Below are 16,475 nucleotides of genomic sequence, written 5' to 3' on the forward strand. Positions count from 1 at the left end.
CATACACACACACACACACACACACACACACGTGTACATATATATATGGATTTAGCAGAGAAGTCCAGGCTAGATATTTAGCTATTTTGAGAGTAATCAGCTATAGGAATAAAGTGATCATCTTGAAAAAGTATGTTGAATAAGAAAACCAAGGATGGAATCCTAGGGAATACCAACATTCAAGAAATGGCTAGAAGCAGAAGAGCCTACAAATATTGAGAAATGGCTCAAATATGTAGCAGGAATGATATTATGGGAATAGGACAGAGAGAGTTTCAAGAAGAAAATGATCAGTAGGGTGAAATGCTACAGAGATGTGGGTAATAAAAATGATAATGAAAATATTCACTGGACTTAGTAGTTTGGATATCATTGGTGATCTTGGTAAAATAACGGCCTTTTGGGAACAGAAGCCAGATTGTAGTTGGCTGAGGAGGGAGCGGTACAGGAGGGAATGGAGAAGTCAGTCTAGATCAGCAATTCTCAAAGTGTGGCTCATGAACCCCTGAGGATTCCTGAAACCTTTTCAGAGGAGTCAGTGAGGTCAAAACTGTTTTCATAATACTAGCATGTTATTTGCCTTTTTTACTATGTTGACATTTTCACTGATGCTGCAAAAGCATTGGTGGGTAAACAGCTTGCACCTTGCTTAGCATGAATGAAGGCACGAGCACCAAAGTATGCTAGTAGTCATTGATTTTCACTAACATGCATTCATATTTAAAAAAAATACCAGTTTTATTTAAGAGTGTCCTTGATAAAGCAGTAAAATTTCTATTTAAATCTCAACCCTTGAGTATATGTGTTTTTAGTATTCTGTGTGACAAAATGGAAAGTACTGATAAAGTGCTTCTGCTACATACTGAGGTATGATGGTTGTCTTAAGGAAAACCACCTCAGCGGTTGTTTACATTGCTGTTGACTGGCCTCTTCTTTAATGGAACACCATTTTTACTTGGAACAATGACTGTCAGGAAAACTACAGTTATTCAGATTTGGTTGTGGGGCAGATATTTTCTAAAAATTAATGGAGCATGCCTATCACTTGAAGGAAAAAAGCCAACAGTATTGTCAATGATAAAATTCCATGTTTCCAGCAAAAAATTAAAATGTAGGAAAACATCTATCCATCAGCTGAAATTTGTCAGCTTCCCAATACTTAAATGCTTTTCTGATAAGATTGGTGGTGATGTTAAAAAGATTTGCAAAAATGTAAAACAATGCCAATGCTCTCACTAAATTTTGAGGGGGAAATGCAGTTATTTTGAATAAAAATGTATTAATAGATGAGTTTATTGTTATTTTTAAATGAATAAATAAATATTTTTATATTTCTCAGTTTAATTCCTGAAGAACACTTTGGAGTTCTTAAGAATTTTTGAGTGTAGGTGTCCTGAGACCAGTAAGTTTGAGAACTGGTTATCTAGGCTATTCTTTCCAGAAGCTTGGCTGTTAAGGAAAGAAGAGAGGTGAGCAGCTAGGAGGAGATGAAGAATCAAGGGAGGTCAGTTTTCAGAAGGAAGACTTGAGCTTATTTATGTGCTTGGGGCCAAAAGCCTGTGGAGAGGGAAGTCTCTGAACAAGTTTGAGAGGCTGACTCCAGAGAGTAGTAGGAGGGGTTGGGCTTGTTGCCACTGATATTAGAGGGGGGGATGTGTGTGGATACAGACACTTATGTGGGTATAGGGGTTGGAAGGTGAGGATCTTCCTGCTTTATGTCCTCCTATCCCGAAGTAAGAAGTGGGGTTATCTGTAATTGAAGAGGTGTGACGTCGTAGATTTAAGGAGTATGCTAAAGATTTTTGAAAGCTGGTGTGTGCAATGGCAGATGTTGCTGATCCAAGACATTTATTAAGAATCCAGAGCAGAAGTGAAAACCTGTGAATTAGTAGTTACAACAGAGAGAATGATAGTATAATTTTTTTGTTGGTAGTGGTTAGTAGCTTGGATACAGAAACTGATAGAGCAGGTGGTTAGACTGATCTAGGGTTAGGATCTTGCTGACAGTAAGAGGACAGAAAAGTTGAAGATATTGACAAAAAAGTGATATAAGTGATAAAAGTTGTGGTTAGAGTAAAATATTGAAATTTAAGATTTCAGATAGAGCAAGGCTAATTTTTTTTTTCTTTAATCGATATTCATTACTCTCCATCTTCTGGCCAATGAATCAGATATTGCAGATGAAGGATATAAAATTCCATCCATTGACTCAGTGGATTAACTTTCCACAGTCATTGATAACATTTGTTTGGATTATTTTTATAAAAACTTTGCAGTAGCCATACATATCAGCATATCACAGGGCCTAGAAATAAATTTGCTATCCAGGTAGCTTCTTTGAACTGATAGTCACCTTGAGTGACAAACTAGTTGTGAGAAGAAGTTTTGTCTATTGTTGGGGCTTATGTAATCACACATGAGGTATGGTTTTTGGTGTCTTTTCCAGTTTAGAGTTGCCTTGAGACTTTTGTTCAGCTGAAAATGGTGAAAACCAACTTTCTTCATTGTTTATGTTGGAGTAGGTTAAAGTTCTGAGGTCTTTGACCATCTAAAAGAGCTAGTTATATGGGAAAGCTGTTGGGCCTAGTCCGTGGGATTTATGAAGAAGTGCTGTTTGGAGAGGAGCCTTTTTGGAGTCTCTGTATCTGGTTGTTGTTGAGGGAGAGACAAAGAAAAACATGTGTGGGGAATCAAGTTGAGTGCTAGGTGAGGTCTTTGCAGTGCTAACAAAGGACACAACTTTTTTTAAACCTCTTTCGATACTCCTTTCATAGTAAAATGTGGGTAACAACAGTAGCCATCTCACAGGACTCCTGTGAGGGTTAAATGAGAAAATTTTAAGTGGAGAATAGCAAATAATAATAATAATATTTTTGCATTCGAGACTAATTATTGTCCGGGGAAATACCAGCATGATCCATGAGCAACCTTCCAATGTTTTAAAACTTAAATAGCCATTTTCTGAAATATAACAGTTAATTGTAGTTGTTTGTTTGTTTGTTTTTTAAATGAGATGGCATCTATAACAGTAGAACCCACTCACTGTGACCACACAACCATCCCATTTGAGGGCATTTGTCAGCTGCCAGTTTGCTTTAAGATTTTATACTACCCTCAAACTGAATTTTCAAGGTGTCTACAGGTCCTTTTATTAGTGCATCAGATTTGGCTTAAGTTGGTCAGCTTTTTTCAACGTTTTCATGGGTATAAACAGGTGGATAAACATGAAATTCCAAGCAAGCCTAGCTGGGATTCCTTCCTTTGAGTCAGTGAAAGTTTGATGAATTGTCCTACTGCTTCTAAACAAATGATGTTAATCATCCAAGAAAAAATAATCTCTTGTCCAGAAAGCTGCATATGTGTCTGGGGCTTGGGTTAGTATGGGTTAAGGATAGCTAAGATGATTCTTCTTAAAACTGAAGATACAGTTGTAAATCTGTATATACATTATATACACACAAACACACAGACTTCATTTTTAGTTATATGATTATTTATAGATATATAATCTTAAAATCTTTTATCTTAATTTAGTTTTGAAATTAAATGGAGATGTTAATTAAAACTAGTTTCAGATTTTTAGGAATTTTTTGTTTGGAGGCTGATATGTTCACGCAGAAGAGAGGTTATACCTACTGACTGAGATCTTTTATAGATCACTCCTACAGCGACAGCACGGAGATGGTGAAAATCATTGTGCATACTGTGCAGAGTCAGGACCGGGTTCTCAAGGAGCTGTTCGGTCATTTGAGGTAGAAATATTGTTTTCCTTCCTGTTGAAAAGCCAGGATACTTTTATCATGTTCCTTTCAAAGTGTAATACCCTTTTCTGGTAAATATACTAGAACCAGGAAGAGTACTGGCAGTACATTGGGAACCCTGACCACAGCTGCATGCATTTATGTGTCCTGTTTGTGTGCATTGCTTTGTAGATCAGTCATTAAATCTATGCTGATTGTGATTCATTCCCCCAGCTGGGTTTGGGAGTATGGGGTACAGTCTTGGGGGATGTATAAGTGTCTGACACAGATTTTACCTCTCCAGCAAGTTGCTGGGCTGTAAGCAGAAGATTATTGATCTACTGCCCAAGGTGGAAATGGCCCTCAGTAACATCAAAGAAGCTGACAATACTGTCATGTTTATGCAGGGAAAGAGGCAGAAAGAAATATGGCATCTCCTTAAAATTGCCTGTGTAAGTAATTTTTAATGAATTATGTAATATGACATTGATTTGCTGTTACTCCCTGCAAAAGGAATTTTTATCAGCATGATCTGTGTCCTCTTGAAGACGTGTGTATTTTATGTTGGGTTGATGCTCATGTTCTTTGCTTGGTGTCTCACTAGCAATTCTGATACAGGACTTCATGATCATCTTTCATTATCTCTCTCCTTTCCAGTTTCCTGTTTTTATACTCCTCTCAACCCTAGACCACTGTGGTATCCCAACCCAATTTGGGGGTAGATGTGCCTGACTAGTTTAAAAAACCAGTCCTTTGTTCAACTGGAGTTTTGTTTTTCCAACTAAAGTAGAATAGAAGGATAGATACATTCGGTTTTAGTCAATGAAGAAAGGGGTCAAGGACAGGATAGTTAGTAGGGGTGTGTAAAAGTAGAGATAGGTTTATACAGAAATAGTCTGGTTATGCATAAAAGTAGTGATAGAAATGTTAAGTCTTAGGAATATGAATGTGTGGAGGTGCTTGCCTGTAATCTTTTTTTTTTTTTTTTCCTTCAGACACAGAGCTCTGCTCGGTCCCTTGTAGGATCCAGTCTAGAAGGTATAACCCCTCAGGCATCAGCATGGCTGCCCACAACTTCAGCAGAACGTGAACATCCTCTGTCATGCGTGGTAACTCCTCAAGATGGGTGGGTTCACTTTGTTACAATAGATAGTTGTATTTTCAAGAGCAGTGGTAGGAATGAGGCAGTAGAGTGCAGTGGTTAAGACATATTCTTCACTGCCTTATAGACCAGGATTGAATCCTGATTGTCTCTTTGTAATAACCTTATACAGTTAACTTGACTCTTTTAATGTTCACATTTCCTTACCTGTAAAATGGGAAGTGCTGTGAAAATTCAGCTAGACAGTGTATGTAAAATGCTTGGGAAGTGAATCTTCAGCTAATGTTACTTCTTATTAGCTCAGTCCAGGTTCTAAGTTCTTTATCTGTTATTGGCTTATCAAATCTTTTAGCCAAACTTTATTCCTCACTTAACTATTTATCTCTGAGAAATTATGCTATCTTTTTGCAGTTATCATTTTAGGGCCCTTGATCAGCCCTCTAATGGAATTGAGTTTAATCTACTCATTTTATAACTTAGTATTTCTAAAATGACTTTTTTCAGTGCCTTAAATCATTTTTGCAAATAACTCAAGTTTGAAGTCCTATATTTTCTTTTAATTCCTACTCTTCTGCTAAAAGCTGAATGACTATCCATTTCTGTTATTTTTCTCAGCATAAGATGTGCCATATCCAGAGCCAGTGGCTCTTTGCTAGCTTGTGTATTGTCGCTTTTCTCACAACTCATGGAGACCTCTACAGTACCAGCATTTCCTGGAAGCTCTGCCCATAATTAGTTTTGCAGAGGTGCAGCCATGTAACATCACTGCTCAGGAGGTCATGCAGTTGCACATTCTGTACTCTGCTTTTATGAGAGAAAAGCACATGGCAGGAAGGCAAGCTGATACCAGGTATTTTATCTTCTTAAAGAAAGCAAGCTCCAGGGTATATCTTGGGGTCATTATACATTTGGCCCAATGTAATACATCCACAGCTACAGCATAGACTATAATTAATTATATGGACTTTAGGAAATATTCCATTAATCAGAATTGACACAAATAAAATTTAATACCTTTTTGCTTTCATTAAAGGCATGTAGGTTTATTAGGGGATGCAAATGGTTGCAAATGTTACCTCTATACAAGTGATTTTCAATGTGAGGTTGTGGTTGTTTGTAAAAGTATATTCAACAGGAATTTTTAAATACATTTTCCAGTAGGAATACATTATAAAGGAAAACTTCAGTTATAATGTACCTGCGGTACTTAACCACCAAAGATTGGGAACTGTTGGCCTCAATTTTTCTATCTGTTGAATAAGCTGAATGAGAATTTAGTTCTAAGCTAATAGTGACTATCTTTCATGGCTTAGAACTGATTCTAGTCGGGTAGGGACTGAGGGTTAGTAAAAAGTAAGGATGGAGGCCATATGGAAGAGGGAAGTGTAGAAGGTGGAAACCAAATTCAGGATTTCCTTCAAATACAAACTTCAGGGATACTTCTTGGTTCTCGGCAGCTCCCCTGTCACAGGTTTCTTCTGCTGTCCTCAGGAATCAGCTTGCTTGTTTTCTTTCTCATTGCTGTCATCTGTATTTTCCAAACAGTTTTTTTCACCTTCCCTGATATTTGCAGAAACGATTGTACTTTTGTATCTCCTCCCCTACATGTGTATTTCTGAAGTAAGCATGCTGATGTTTTTACTACTTATAAGGAAAGGGAAATGTTTCAGAAACAAAGAGATCTTTCATCTAGCTGTGCCACAGGATCTCTTTTTTTCCCCCAGTGAGCATTTTCAGGGGGAAAAAGTTGTATATAAGTGCTACTTATATTTCAGAGGAAAATCAGATTGCAGTTATAGTGGACTCCTTATTGTTAGAGCTGGGCAGAGGCAGCAGCTTGGAGTAACAAATAGGACTCTTGCCTCTGGGTGGGAGGGATGAGGAAACTGAAGACTACAGGAATCAGCTGCATTGGGTTGCAGGGTTGTAGTGTTGTCGGAAGGGCAGAATCATCCTGACCCTGAAGACCAGAAAATAGAGGAAATTCATATGCCTCTTTGCTTTCATTCCACAGGGAGACTTTAGCACAAATAATAGAAGAAAATTTGAAATGTCTTGGCCATTTAAGCACTATTATTCATGAAGCAAATGAGAAACAGGGCAACAGTATGATGGTAAGTTTTATATGGATACGGATGTCTGTTTTAGGTATGTTGGGTGCAAAGGATTTAACTTTCCATGCTAGATTTATCTGGCATTTGGGATGCAGATGGGGAATAGAACTCAGAGGAAAGAGCATTTGAGGAATGCTTGATCTCAACTCCCCATCTTCTCTTACTCATGGATATACTAGGATTATGTCATCAGTTATCTTCAACAATAGCATTTTTGGTCAAGTTAAATGAGTAGTGAGCTTTCTTTGCAGTGTGACCACTGAAATCGAATGGTTTGTACTTTTTTGCTTCAGCAATCAATTTTCTCCAATAAGATTGGACATGATTTGTACTGTGATTCAAGTATAGTAACTGCTGTATGCAAAATGAATAATGTTAATATGGTTATAATTTATAGAAGTGTTTATATGAAGATTTGGTTACTGTGAATTATTTGTTAAAACTTGGAGAAACTACAATAAAATGTTTACTGAATTAACTTTCACTACATTTAGTCTTGATGTTAATTCTTTGTTATTTCCTCTTTCATTAATTATTTGCTTCAAATACTTATAAAAACTCTGAAATATTTTTTTTAGTTAGCAGAAAAGGTAAACTAAACTCCTTAATTGTAACTTATTTGTACTTTTGGTTTTTCAACTTTTGATTATAAAATGTCCAAATATACAGAAAACTTGCAGAAATGAACACCCATATACCTACCACTTTTAGTCAATATCTAATTGTAACTTTTTCATGCCTGGTTTTAGAATCTTGATTGGAGTTGGTTAACAGAATGACTTGCCACTTACTGACTGTCCCAAACCTATGAAGTTGTCGCTGCACATGTTGGAAATTTGTTTTTCTCTTATGAAACCATTCTTCAGACACCAATCAATGGAAGAAATGACTATGATCAGAAACTACACATGATTTCACAGTGCAATATTTTGACTCGGGGTAATTTTAACCTCTGAACAGATAGAATTTAATGAGTCAGTGGACTTGTTTAAATACTACAGCTACTTAGGAGCATCGCTGGAATCCATTTGTCTTCAAACTTGATAAAACATTACTTATTTAACTTGACTATCTTTCAACATTTAACTTTTGGGTATAAGGCCAAAGTAATGTATACAGAGAAGAAAATCTCAACTAACATGTATTCTAAGTAAAAATTGTTTGCCTGTGTTTCTGTGGAAGAGACTGCTTGCAAGTAGAATTGTACTTCTTGAAGAATAAACTCTACCTCCTTGTGTTGCACTCAACAGTGCTTTTCCTGGCCTCATAAGGAGTTAGTTTAATCCCATTTTCAATTTCAATCCCAAATGCACATTTGACTGTATCCCTTTCCTACAGAAGGGATTGTGCATCTGTGCCTTTAATACCAGTTGATTCTTTCAAATCTTGTTAAGTGTGCTATGTGTATATGTATTTAAGATGTACATTTAATAATATCAAAGAAAAGATGCCTGTTAATTTATAATGTATTTGAAAGCTTATCTGTGTTTTCATTTGTAAAAATGGGTCTCTTGTTTAAGGAATCTTTCATGTCTTGTCATATAAATTTATAAAGGTCTGTACTCCTGATCTGTAATTCCAAAACCCAAAAAGCTCTGATAACAAGGTTTTTCATAAGCTTGGTGACAAAATTCACCTGCTTGCACATCCAACGTGAACTGACATTGAATCTATCCCATTTAGTGTGAATATTCTTTTTTTTTTTTCTTGCTGTAGAAATATTAACGTGTTTGCTTGTTTGGGGGTAGGGTGCTGCCACAGACCCTGCCTGGGGTTTATGTAGTATGGTATATGCACTGAATTACCTTTCTAAAATCTGAAAATTTCATAATTCTGAAACACCTGGCCCCAGGGGTTTCAGATAAAGGATTGTGGATCTATCATCTGTTAAATAATTTAGAAGGTATTACTTGTTTAAAAAAAAAATGTGAAATTCTTTTGTATTCTAGACAGTTTTTCACTTTGTGTATTAAATAATTTTTAAATTACTTTTTGAACCTCTATTCACTAAAATCAGATTATAATAATTGAATATGCTTTGGGAAAATGTGAAGGTTTTATGAAGCAGAGTTGGAGCACAGAATAACATAATGGGCTCTCAGTGTACTTTCCTTAGGAATGAAACAGGACTTATGGTAAAGACAGTATTGGGTAGCTTCTTTAATATAGTCTTTTCTCCTGAGATGTTCTATCAACACTATCCATGTCTAAAAACTGTGCTCATACCTCGCCCTATAAACTGCTGTCTTAGTTACACCATCCTCATTTTTGCTAGAGGTGTCATTTTCCCAATCATCTAAGTTTGATACCTTGGGGTTGTCTTCTCCTAACTCTAGTCATCTGGTACTACTGTTTCTCTGAATATGGACATTCTGACTACCAGCTGTTAAAATAGGCAGTCTCTCTCTTCTCCAGTTCTAGAAGGTTTTAATCAATAAACATTTATTGGGTACCTATTGCTTGGAAGATATTGAGCAAAATGGGAAGATCAGAAAAGTTAACACAGGCAGTACAATAAGAATGTTTATTTGGAATGAAATTATTGTTAAAGGATTTTTTAAATGATCATGCATTTTCTAAATATCATTGTAATAACTGATAAAAGATCTGGTAGAGGGTGGGGCCATTTTTATGGTTTGTGGCTGATGTGATCTTAGGCTAGCCTGATCTGTGTGATAGCTAAGGGCAAGTGGTGTGAGTCAGAACAGTCTTTTATAGTGCAATCACCTCAAATTTGCTTATGATACATGAGTTGAACACTGTTTATTGGCTGACAGCTTTTCAGAGTTAAGTGTCAGTTGTGCATTATATCCATTTCATTCCCTAATTCAAGCAATATGAAAAACTAAGAGAATCCATCCAGAAAACAGAGGCTGGACAAGTTATTTTTTATTCTCTTTGCTTTTTATCAGTTAAAATAGCTAAGCTCTGCAAATAACATTTATCTGGTACAGACAAGGTCCCATACATTCCTAGGTAGTAGAAGTCAAATGAATGATACAGGTAAGTGCATTTATTGAAGGGAGAAGATACAGTGGTCTGGGAGGGCTTCCTTTAAAGAAGATTTTAATTGATTCTATTTACCTCTTCCCATTTCCACTGTTACTACCATTGTAACCTTGGGCCTGCAGTTTCCTAACAACTTGGCTTCCCTGTCTCTTGTCTCCACTCTAAGCCATTTTGTAGACTCACTGGCCCTAAGGTACTGCTTTCCCATACTTCCCTGCCCAAGAGGTAACAAGAGTCCTCCAACCTTAGTCTACCTTGTCCAGTTGTGGTCCCACTGCTAGCCTTTCAAGGCTTACACCATTACTGCCCAACCTCTTCTAACATGCTGCCCTTATTTCCTTTGTATCCATCTTTCTTACTCCCATCTCTACTCTTTCACTTTGTCCTTTCTATTTCCGGTAATACATGCAGATAATGCATAATTTAAAAGAACAGAAAAATATGTAGTGAAAAGAAAGTCTGTCTCTATTCTCTAGCCATCCAGTTTTCCCTCCCTACAGAAAAAGTGAATTCGAGCCTTTCAAAATCTGGGCCTAGCCTAGCATCCGACTCCTTTCCATCACACAGGCTTCAAGGAAGCTCAAATGCTCACTGTCTTCAGTCTTCCCGGAGGACCTTCCAACACACACCCACGTTTACGTGCTTATTAGTTTATTCTGTTCTTATTGCTTGGATGGCTTTCATAAAGCCCTCACTGGATCAGCATTCTGGCACGTTAATAGGTGACTCTGCACAAGAACACGCTGACCAGTCCCTTGTCTCAGAGGCCCTCTCCGTTCCTTTGCCTCCTTCCTTACTCCACATTGCCGATTTCCCGTCTCTTCCGGAGCAGGAAACCAGCAGTACACAGTGGAGAGCCCACGTACCTTCGCGCGAGATAGCTCGGCGGGCGGCGGCGAGAATTTTGTCCCGTCCGCTCCCCGTCTCTAGTCGCGGGGCGAGCGCGGCGTCGGTGTGCGTGTCCGCGCAGCCGCAGTGCCCCGCGGGTGGGCGGGGCCGGCTCTTGGCAGCGGTTGGTGCGGCCCGGGTGGAGACTTCACGTGCGCGCGGGGGGCGGTGCGTCACTGATCGGTGAGGCGCGGCCGAGGGGTCGGCCTCTGTCCGGAGTCTGCGGCTGGCCCCCTTCACAGTTAGTGCTTTCCTCTGGGCGGGGAGGAGCGACTGTTGGGGGGGGGAGGGGTGTCAAGACGCTCACCGAGCAGGGGCGACCCACGGGCCGGCTCGCGCGGAGGGGTTGGCGACGGGGAAGCGGGCTCTGCGAGAAGGGGAAAGAGGCACAGGACTCCTCAGCTCGGCCTGCGGGAGGGGGCCAGGTCGCGGGAGGGCGAGGTGGAAAACGGAAGGTGGTCCTGTCACTCACGGGGCTGGGGCTCCGTTCCTTCCTCATCCAGGAGGAACTAGGATGAATATGACTCAAGCACGCGTTCTGGTGGCTGGAGTGGTGGGTCTGGTGGTTGTCCTCCTCTACGCCTCCATCCACAAGATCGAGGAAGGACACTTGGCCGTGTACTACAGGTGAGTGGCACGTGCAGTCAGCTCAGGTTCTAGAGCAGGCAGAAGGAAGACTCCCATTAGAGTCTGGGAAGTTGTTCCCTCTGCGGTGTCAGGGAGCTCTTTCCAGTCCTAGGAAGTGACTTTCGTCGCAGCCCTAGGGAGAGTATGGGAGCTGTGGCAGGCTTTTGCAGAGCATCCTCCAGGTGTTGGACAGTTTCAGTGCTATGTACATTGTGTGCAGAGGTTAAGACTCCCTGCAGTTGTTCCTAGTAGTCAGTAAACTCAGTCATTTGCAGAAAAAAATGAAGAGTGGAAGGCAGTGGTGACTCCACCTGTGGCTGAAGAAATGGATAAATCATTGTTAAATTCCATACAGCTGTACTGGCTTTTAGTTTGCAGCGGTAGGTGCTATTTAGGAACTGGTCCTGTTTGTGGTTGTTTCTTAGAATTTTTTTTTTTTTCCTTTAAAAAGTTCTGGTGTCTGGTTTGGGCTTGTAAGGCCATTAAGACCATGACAGTTGTTAAATTCCTGGACCTTGGGAGACAAACACAGGATTGTGACAGACACATCCTCCTCCCACCTTTCCCTGTCTTTTCAAGTTGAGGAAAGCAGTGGTGTGGAATGTGTTGATCTCTAGCTGAGATGAATAGCTTTTCCTTCAACGTAGTTACCACCAGTTCTTTTGATATAGACAGAGGACGGTTTGGAGAAACTGAGATAACGATGTATTTGAAAGAGCTTCAACTTTTTGCTGGCTTCTGTCATCTCGTAAAACCAAAATTTCTACTTTTAGATCCATCCTGAGTCTTAGAAAGTCTTCCCTCTGAAGCACTAATTTCAAATACAATTTTAGTGATATGTCTTAGCAGGTGGGGGGTCTGGCATTTTAAAAATGACAGATTAGTCTGTATTTCCATCTAGTTCAGCATTGTCTTCCTGATAGTAAAGCCAAGGAAAGAACATTTCAAGGTATGGCTCTCAAAAAATTAAGGATGGACCTCAAACAGTTCATCTTTTATTAGCTATTTGTTATGAATTCTTTGCAAACCTATTTATATTTTCAAGATAGGAAGGTAAGTTCTATTAATTTACTATTCATTATGTAAAATAGGACTTCTTTTTTATATTTGCCTCCAAATTACCTCCTTTTTATAACTTGCAAGATGTGCTTTCATGTTTCTCACATTCCAGAATTTGGTGAACAAGTCCACACTTATATCTATTTGTAGTCTTATCCCCTCACCCTTCATCTTTCCGTGCTAATTTTTTGTTGTTGTTGATTTTATAGAGGCTTTATGCCCCCAGTATTTTTTTCTTTGTTCCAAATAAGTTTCTTTTTTTATTTAAAAAAAGAATTGTTTAAATTGTTAATTTACAGTGTTATGTTTCAAGTATATAGCAAAGTGATTCAGTTATACATATATATATTTATTTATATTATTTTTCAGATTATTTTCTATTACAGGTTATTACAAAATATTGAGTATAGTTTCCTGTGCTATACAGAAGGTCCTTGTTGTTTACCTATTTTATATATAGTAGTGTGTATGTTAATCGCCCCCAACATTTTAATTGCTTTGTAGGTAGATTAAAAGAATCTTGAGCATCAGAAATTTTCTCCTTCCTTGAAAGTTTGTGTTATCTATTTTTTTTTCAGCCTGGTGATTAAATGTATTGTGTTTTGATCTGGCTCATGCTATGTACAATTAAAGTACATCAACTGAGAGCCATTCGAATTTTTTTCACAAGTAGTTCTCAAAAGGTTAAAGACCAAAGAGAATCTTTATACCTGAGAGTGGTGCTGGAGACCCAGAGGTATGGTTGGTAGAACTTGTGAAACAAGGTGTAACATGGGCAGTTTAATTTGATCTTTTCACTTTTGTAGGTGTGGCAGATATTTTAGGGACCAGCAGTTGTTCATCATTAGTAACTCATATTAGTGAGGCTTCAGTAGATCAATAGCATGAGTAAGAATGAATATTTATTATAGCATTTTAGATTTGGAAAGAGAATTTCTCTTTTTATAATCTTGTCAAATTGAAACATCTTTTTGCAGGGGAGGAGCTTTACTAACTAGCCCCAGTGGACCAGGCTATCATATCATGTTGCCTTTCATTACTACGTTCAGATCTGTGCAGGTGAGTGATTCCTAGGGAAGCCCCCACACTGGATAGACAGGTGTGAGCGGAACAGTGACCACATTCACGGGTGGAGATAGAGTTCCTTATTTCTTTTTTTTTTTTTTAATGTTTTTAGTTCTTATTTATTTATTTATTATTTATGCATTTATTTTTGGCTGCGTTGGGTCTTTGTTGCTGCGCTCAGGCTTTCTCTAGTTGCGGCAAGCGGGGGCTACTCCTCGTTGTGGTGCGTGGGTTTCTCGTTGCGGTGGCTTCTCTTGTTGCAGAGCATGGACTTTAGGCGTGCAGGCTTCAGTAGTTGTGGCATACAGGCTTAGCTGCTCCGCGGCATGTGGGATCTTCCCGGACCAGGGCTCGAACCCATGTCTCTGGCATCGGCAGGCGGATTCTTAACCACTGCACCACCAGGGAAGCCCGAGTTCCTTATTTCTTAAGCTAATGGTAGTATTTACTTAAATGTAGGAGTTAAAAGTTCAGAGTACAGTTGTCACAGCATAAGTTATGGTTTTGAACCACGTCACTCTCTTGAGGTATATTAGAAGTATGAGCTAGGCAGCTTGGAAGGACTCACTTCTCCCATCTATATAGTGGTATGCAGCAGGTTTTCTGTTGCTGCTGTCAAAATAAGAGCAGGACTTTGAAACACAACTAGAGATACAAACCAGTGATAACTTGGTTTAGAATGGTGTTTGGTTTCCATAGAGGCAAGCTCCTGGGCTACTGTTAACATGGAGGATCTGAATTTTTATACACAGCTTCTCTGCTTCACATTTTTGCCTGGAACATTAAGCATAATTTTATGTGGAACCTTAGTGAGTGTTCTATTTTGACAGAATCCCGGAATATCTTAAATAAGCGGCTGGTTCTTGAGAACAGACACTTAGTAAATATCTTTTGAGGTAACAAGATGACAAAACAGGATTAGATTGTTACTACTTTTGCAGGCACTGTGTGATTATAAATCTTTGGATTCAGAAGTTTGTCTATTATCCGCTACTAATTTTTCAGGGCTCGGGAAAATTCAATGTATTTAATCTTGTAATTTAAAGTCTAGGCTTCCTGCTAAGTGAGATTTTCATTATGAATACTTAAATCCTCCAGATTTCCCTCCAATTCCCTTTTAGATGGCTTGGGGCAAGAATTGTGTCTGTTAAAGTGAAGTATAGTGTTCTTCCCCTAGTCAGACTGATTTCCATATTGTTTTCCCATATTTATTTTATTCACTCTTGCCTAGGCTGATGCTGTCACCTCTTCTCTCACCATCTCTCTCTTTATTCCTTATTTCCTGTCTATATCTTGCCAGCCTTTTAAGGCTCATCACAAATCCCTCTCCTCCTCTTCCATAGCCCTTAAAGTCTGTATTGTAAGTTTTGGCCCTTGATCTTATTTCCTTTAATAATGTTGTCTTGTATTGTTCTCTTAAGTTTTTGTGTGAATTTTTTTTTTCCAGAAAGTGTCCAAGCTTTTTGAAGGCAGGGGTCATAACACGTTTATATTTCTGACCTTTCTGCTTGTGGTGAAAGTTGTTAAATTGAGCTGATATCTCTGGAAGCGGTATGGTGTAGTGAACGTGGGGCCAGAAACCCGTAAACTAGGTTCTGGCTCTGGCTCTGCCACTAATTGTTTACATGACTTTGCAGAAATCACTTAACCATTCTAGACTTCAGTTACTCCTCTGTGAAACAAGGGGTTTTATTTGCATGAACCCATCAACAGCTTAAATAGTCTATATTGATGTTATCAATGGCATCATCAGACCCTTAGAGATCAGGGGCTTTTTTAGATCTTGTTCAAAGCCAGGCAGATTTGTCTGTGCCTTCTTGGAGCTTAGTATGTTGAGTCATACTGATGCAGAGATATATAAAACAGATACAATAAACAAATAGATTTTAGAGTTTAATTACATATATAACAAATACACAGTGTGTGTGTTTATATATTTGTGTGTGTGTGTGTGTATTTGTACATATACACACACACACATAGAGTGATAAACTGTCATAAGAAGTGAAAATGAGGGACTTTCCTGATGGCGCAGTGGTTAAGAATCCGCCTGCCAATGCAGGGGACACGGGTTCAAGCCCTGGTCCGGGAAGATCCCACATGCCGCGGAGCAGCTAAGGCTGTGCACCGCAACCACTGAGCCTGCGCTCTAGAGCCCACGAGCCACAACTACTGAGCCCACGTGCCACAACTACTGAAGCCTGCGCACCTAGAGCCCGTGCTCCGCAACAAGAGAAACCACTGCAATGAGAAGCCCATGCACCGCGATGAAGAGTAGCCCCCGCTCGCCACAACTAGAGAAGGCCCGTGCACAGCAACGAAGACCCAACTCAGCCATAAATAAATAAATAAATAAATAATCTTATTTTTAAAAAAAAGAAGAAATGAAAATGAAATTAGTAAAAGATTTACTGCTGGAGTCAGTGTGACTAAATAAAAATGGTCTGTCTTTATATGTGAAACTGTAACGTTCTAGGAAAGAATTATATTAATAAAACCCTTTTAAGAAGTTGTTTTCATAAGAATGAGATAAAGCTTATTTTTAGGAATTTTTGGAACACATTAGAAGACATTGCTTATATAAACAAATGGCTTAACAGACTTGGCATTTGAAAGGAATATTTAAGAAGCATCTTGGGGAAATGTGAGATCCCATATATGATGTTAGAAAAAAAAACTATGTTTAGAAAAATATAAAAACCTTCAGCCTTTAAAATATATATTTATATAACAAAACCAAAGACTTTTAAAATAAACATTCATACTGGGAAAATAATTTTTGAGGTAATATAAAAGAAGTATAAAAGTACATGAAGATAGGATGTTAAATTGAAGATTTAACATTTGAACTCTTTCCTAGTTCTACTTGAT

The 16,475-nt window shown here is 38.7% G+C and overlaps 2 protein-coding genes across 14 annotated transcripts in view; both read left to right on the plus strand.

Annotated features, from left to right (window-relative positions):
• Nucleotides 1-8,944, plus strand: part of CHUK (component of inhibitor of nuclear factor kappa B kinase complex) — a 33,955-nt gene extending 25,011 nt beyond the window's left edge. Inside the window, exons 17-22 of one of the 8 annotated variants that reach the window (XR_005016906.1) lie at nt 3,656-3,752; nt 4,045-4,192; nt 4,736-4,866; nt 5,458-5,692; nt 6,857-6,956; nt 7,706-7,724. Coding sequence is in view for 6 of the 8 variants with exons in the window: in XM_036829503.1 (XP_036685398.1) it covers nt 3,656-3,752; nt 4,045-4,192; nt 4,736-4,866; nt 6,857-6,956; nt 7,706-7,735 (506 nt within the window). In the remaining 2 variants the exon portion in view is untranslated. Of the gene's footprint in view, nt 1-3,655; nt 3,753-4,044; nt 4,193-4,735; nt 4,867-5,457; nt 5,693-6,856; nt 6,957-7,705 lie in introns of those variants that run through there. The other 7 variants (XR_005016907.1, XM_036829503.1, XM_036829504.1 and 4 more) reach the window with 7 other exon arrangements.
• A 1,992-nt stretch (nt 8,945-10,936) lies between these two features.
• ERLIN1 (ER lipid raft associated 1) overlaps nt 10,937-16,475 on the plus strand; it is a 40,871-nt gene continuing 35,332 nt past the window's right edge. For 2 of the 6 annotated variants that reach the window (XR_005016908.1, XM_036829509.1), the window contains exons 1-3: nt 10,952-11,094; nt 11,357-11,480; nt 13,517-13,598. Coding sequence is in view for 5 of the 6 variants with exons in the window: in XM_036829509.1 (XP_036685404.1) it covers nt 11,368-11,480; nt 13,517-13,598 (195 nt within the window). In the remaining variant the exon portion in view is untranslated. Of the gene's footprint in view, nt 11,095-11,356; nt 11,481-13,516; nt 13,599-16,475 lie in introns of all 6 variants that reach the window. The other 4 variants (XM_036829514.1, XM_036829511.1, XM_036829512.1 and 1 more) reach the window with 3 other exon arrangements.

Source organism: Balaenoptera musculus, chromosome 16 (assembly GCF_009873245.2).
Source record: "Balaenoptera musculus isolate JJ_BM4_2016_0621 chromosome 16, mBalMus1.pri.v3, whole genome shotgun sequence".
Classification (NCBI taxonomy): domain Eukaryota; kingdom Metazoa; phylum Chordata; class Mammalia; order Artiodactyla; family Balaenopteridae; genus Balaenoptera; species Balaenoptera musculus.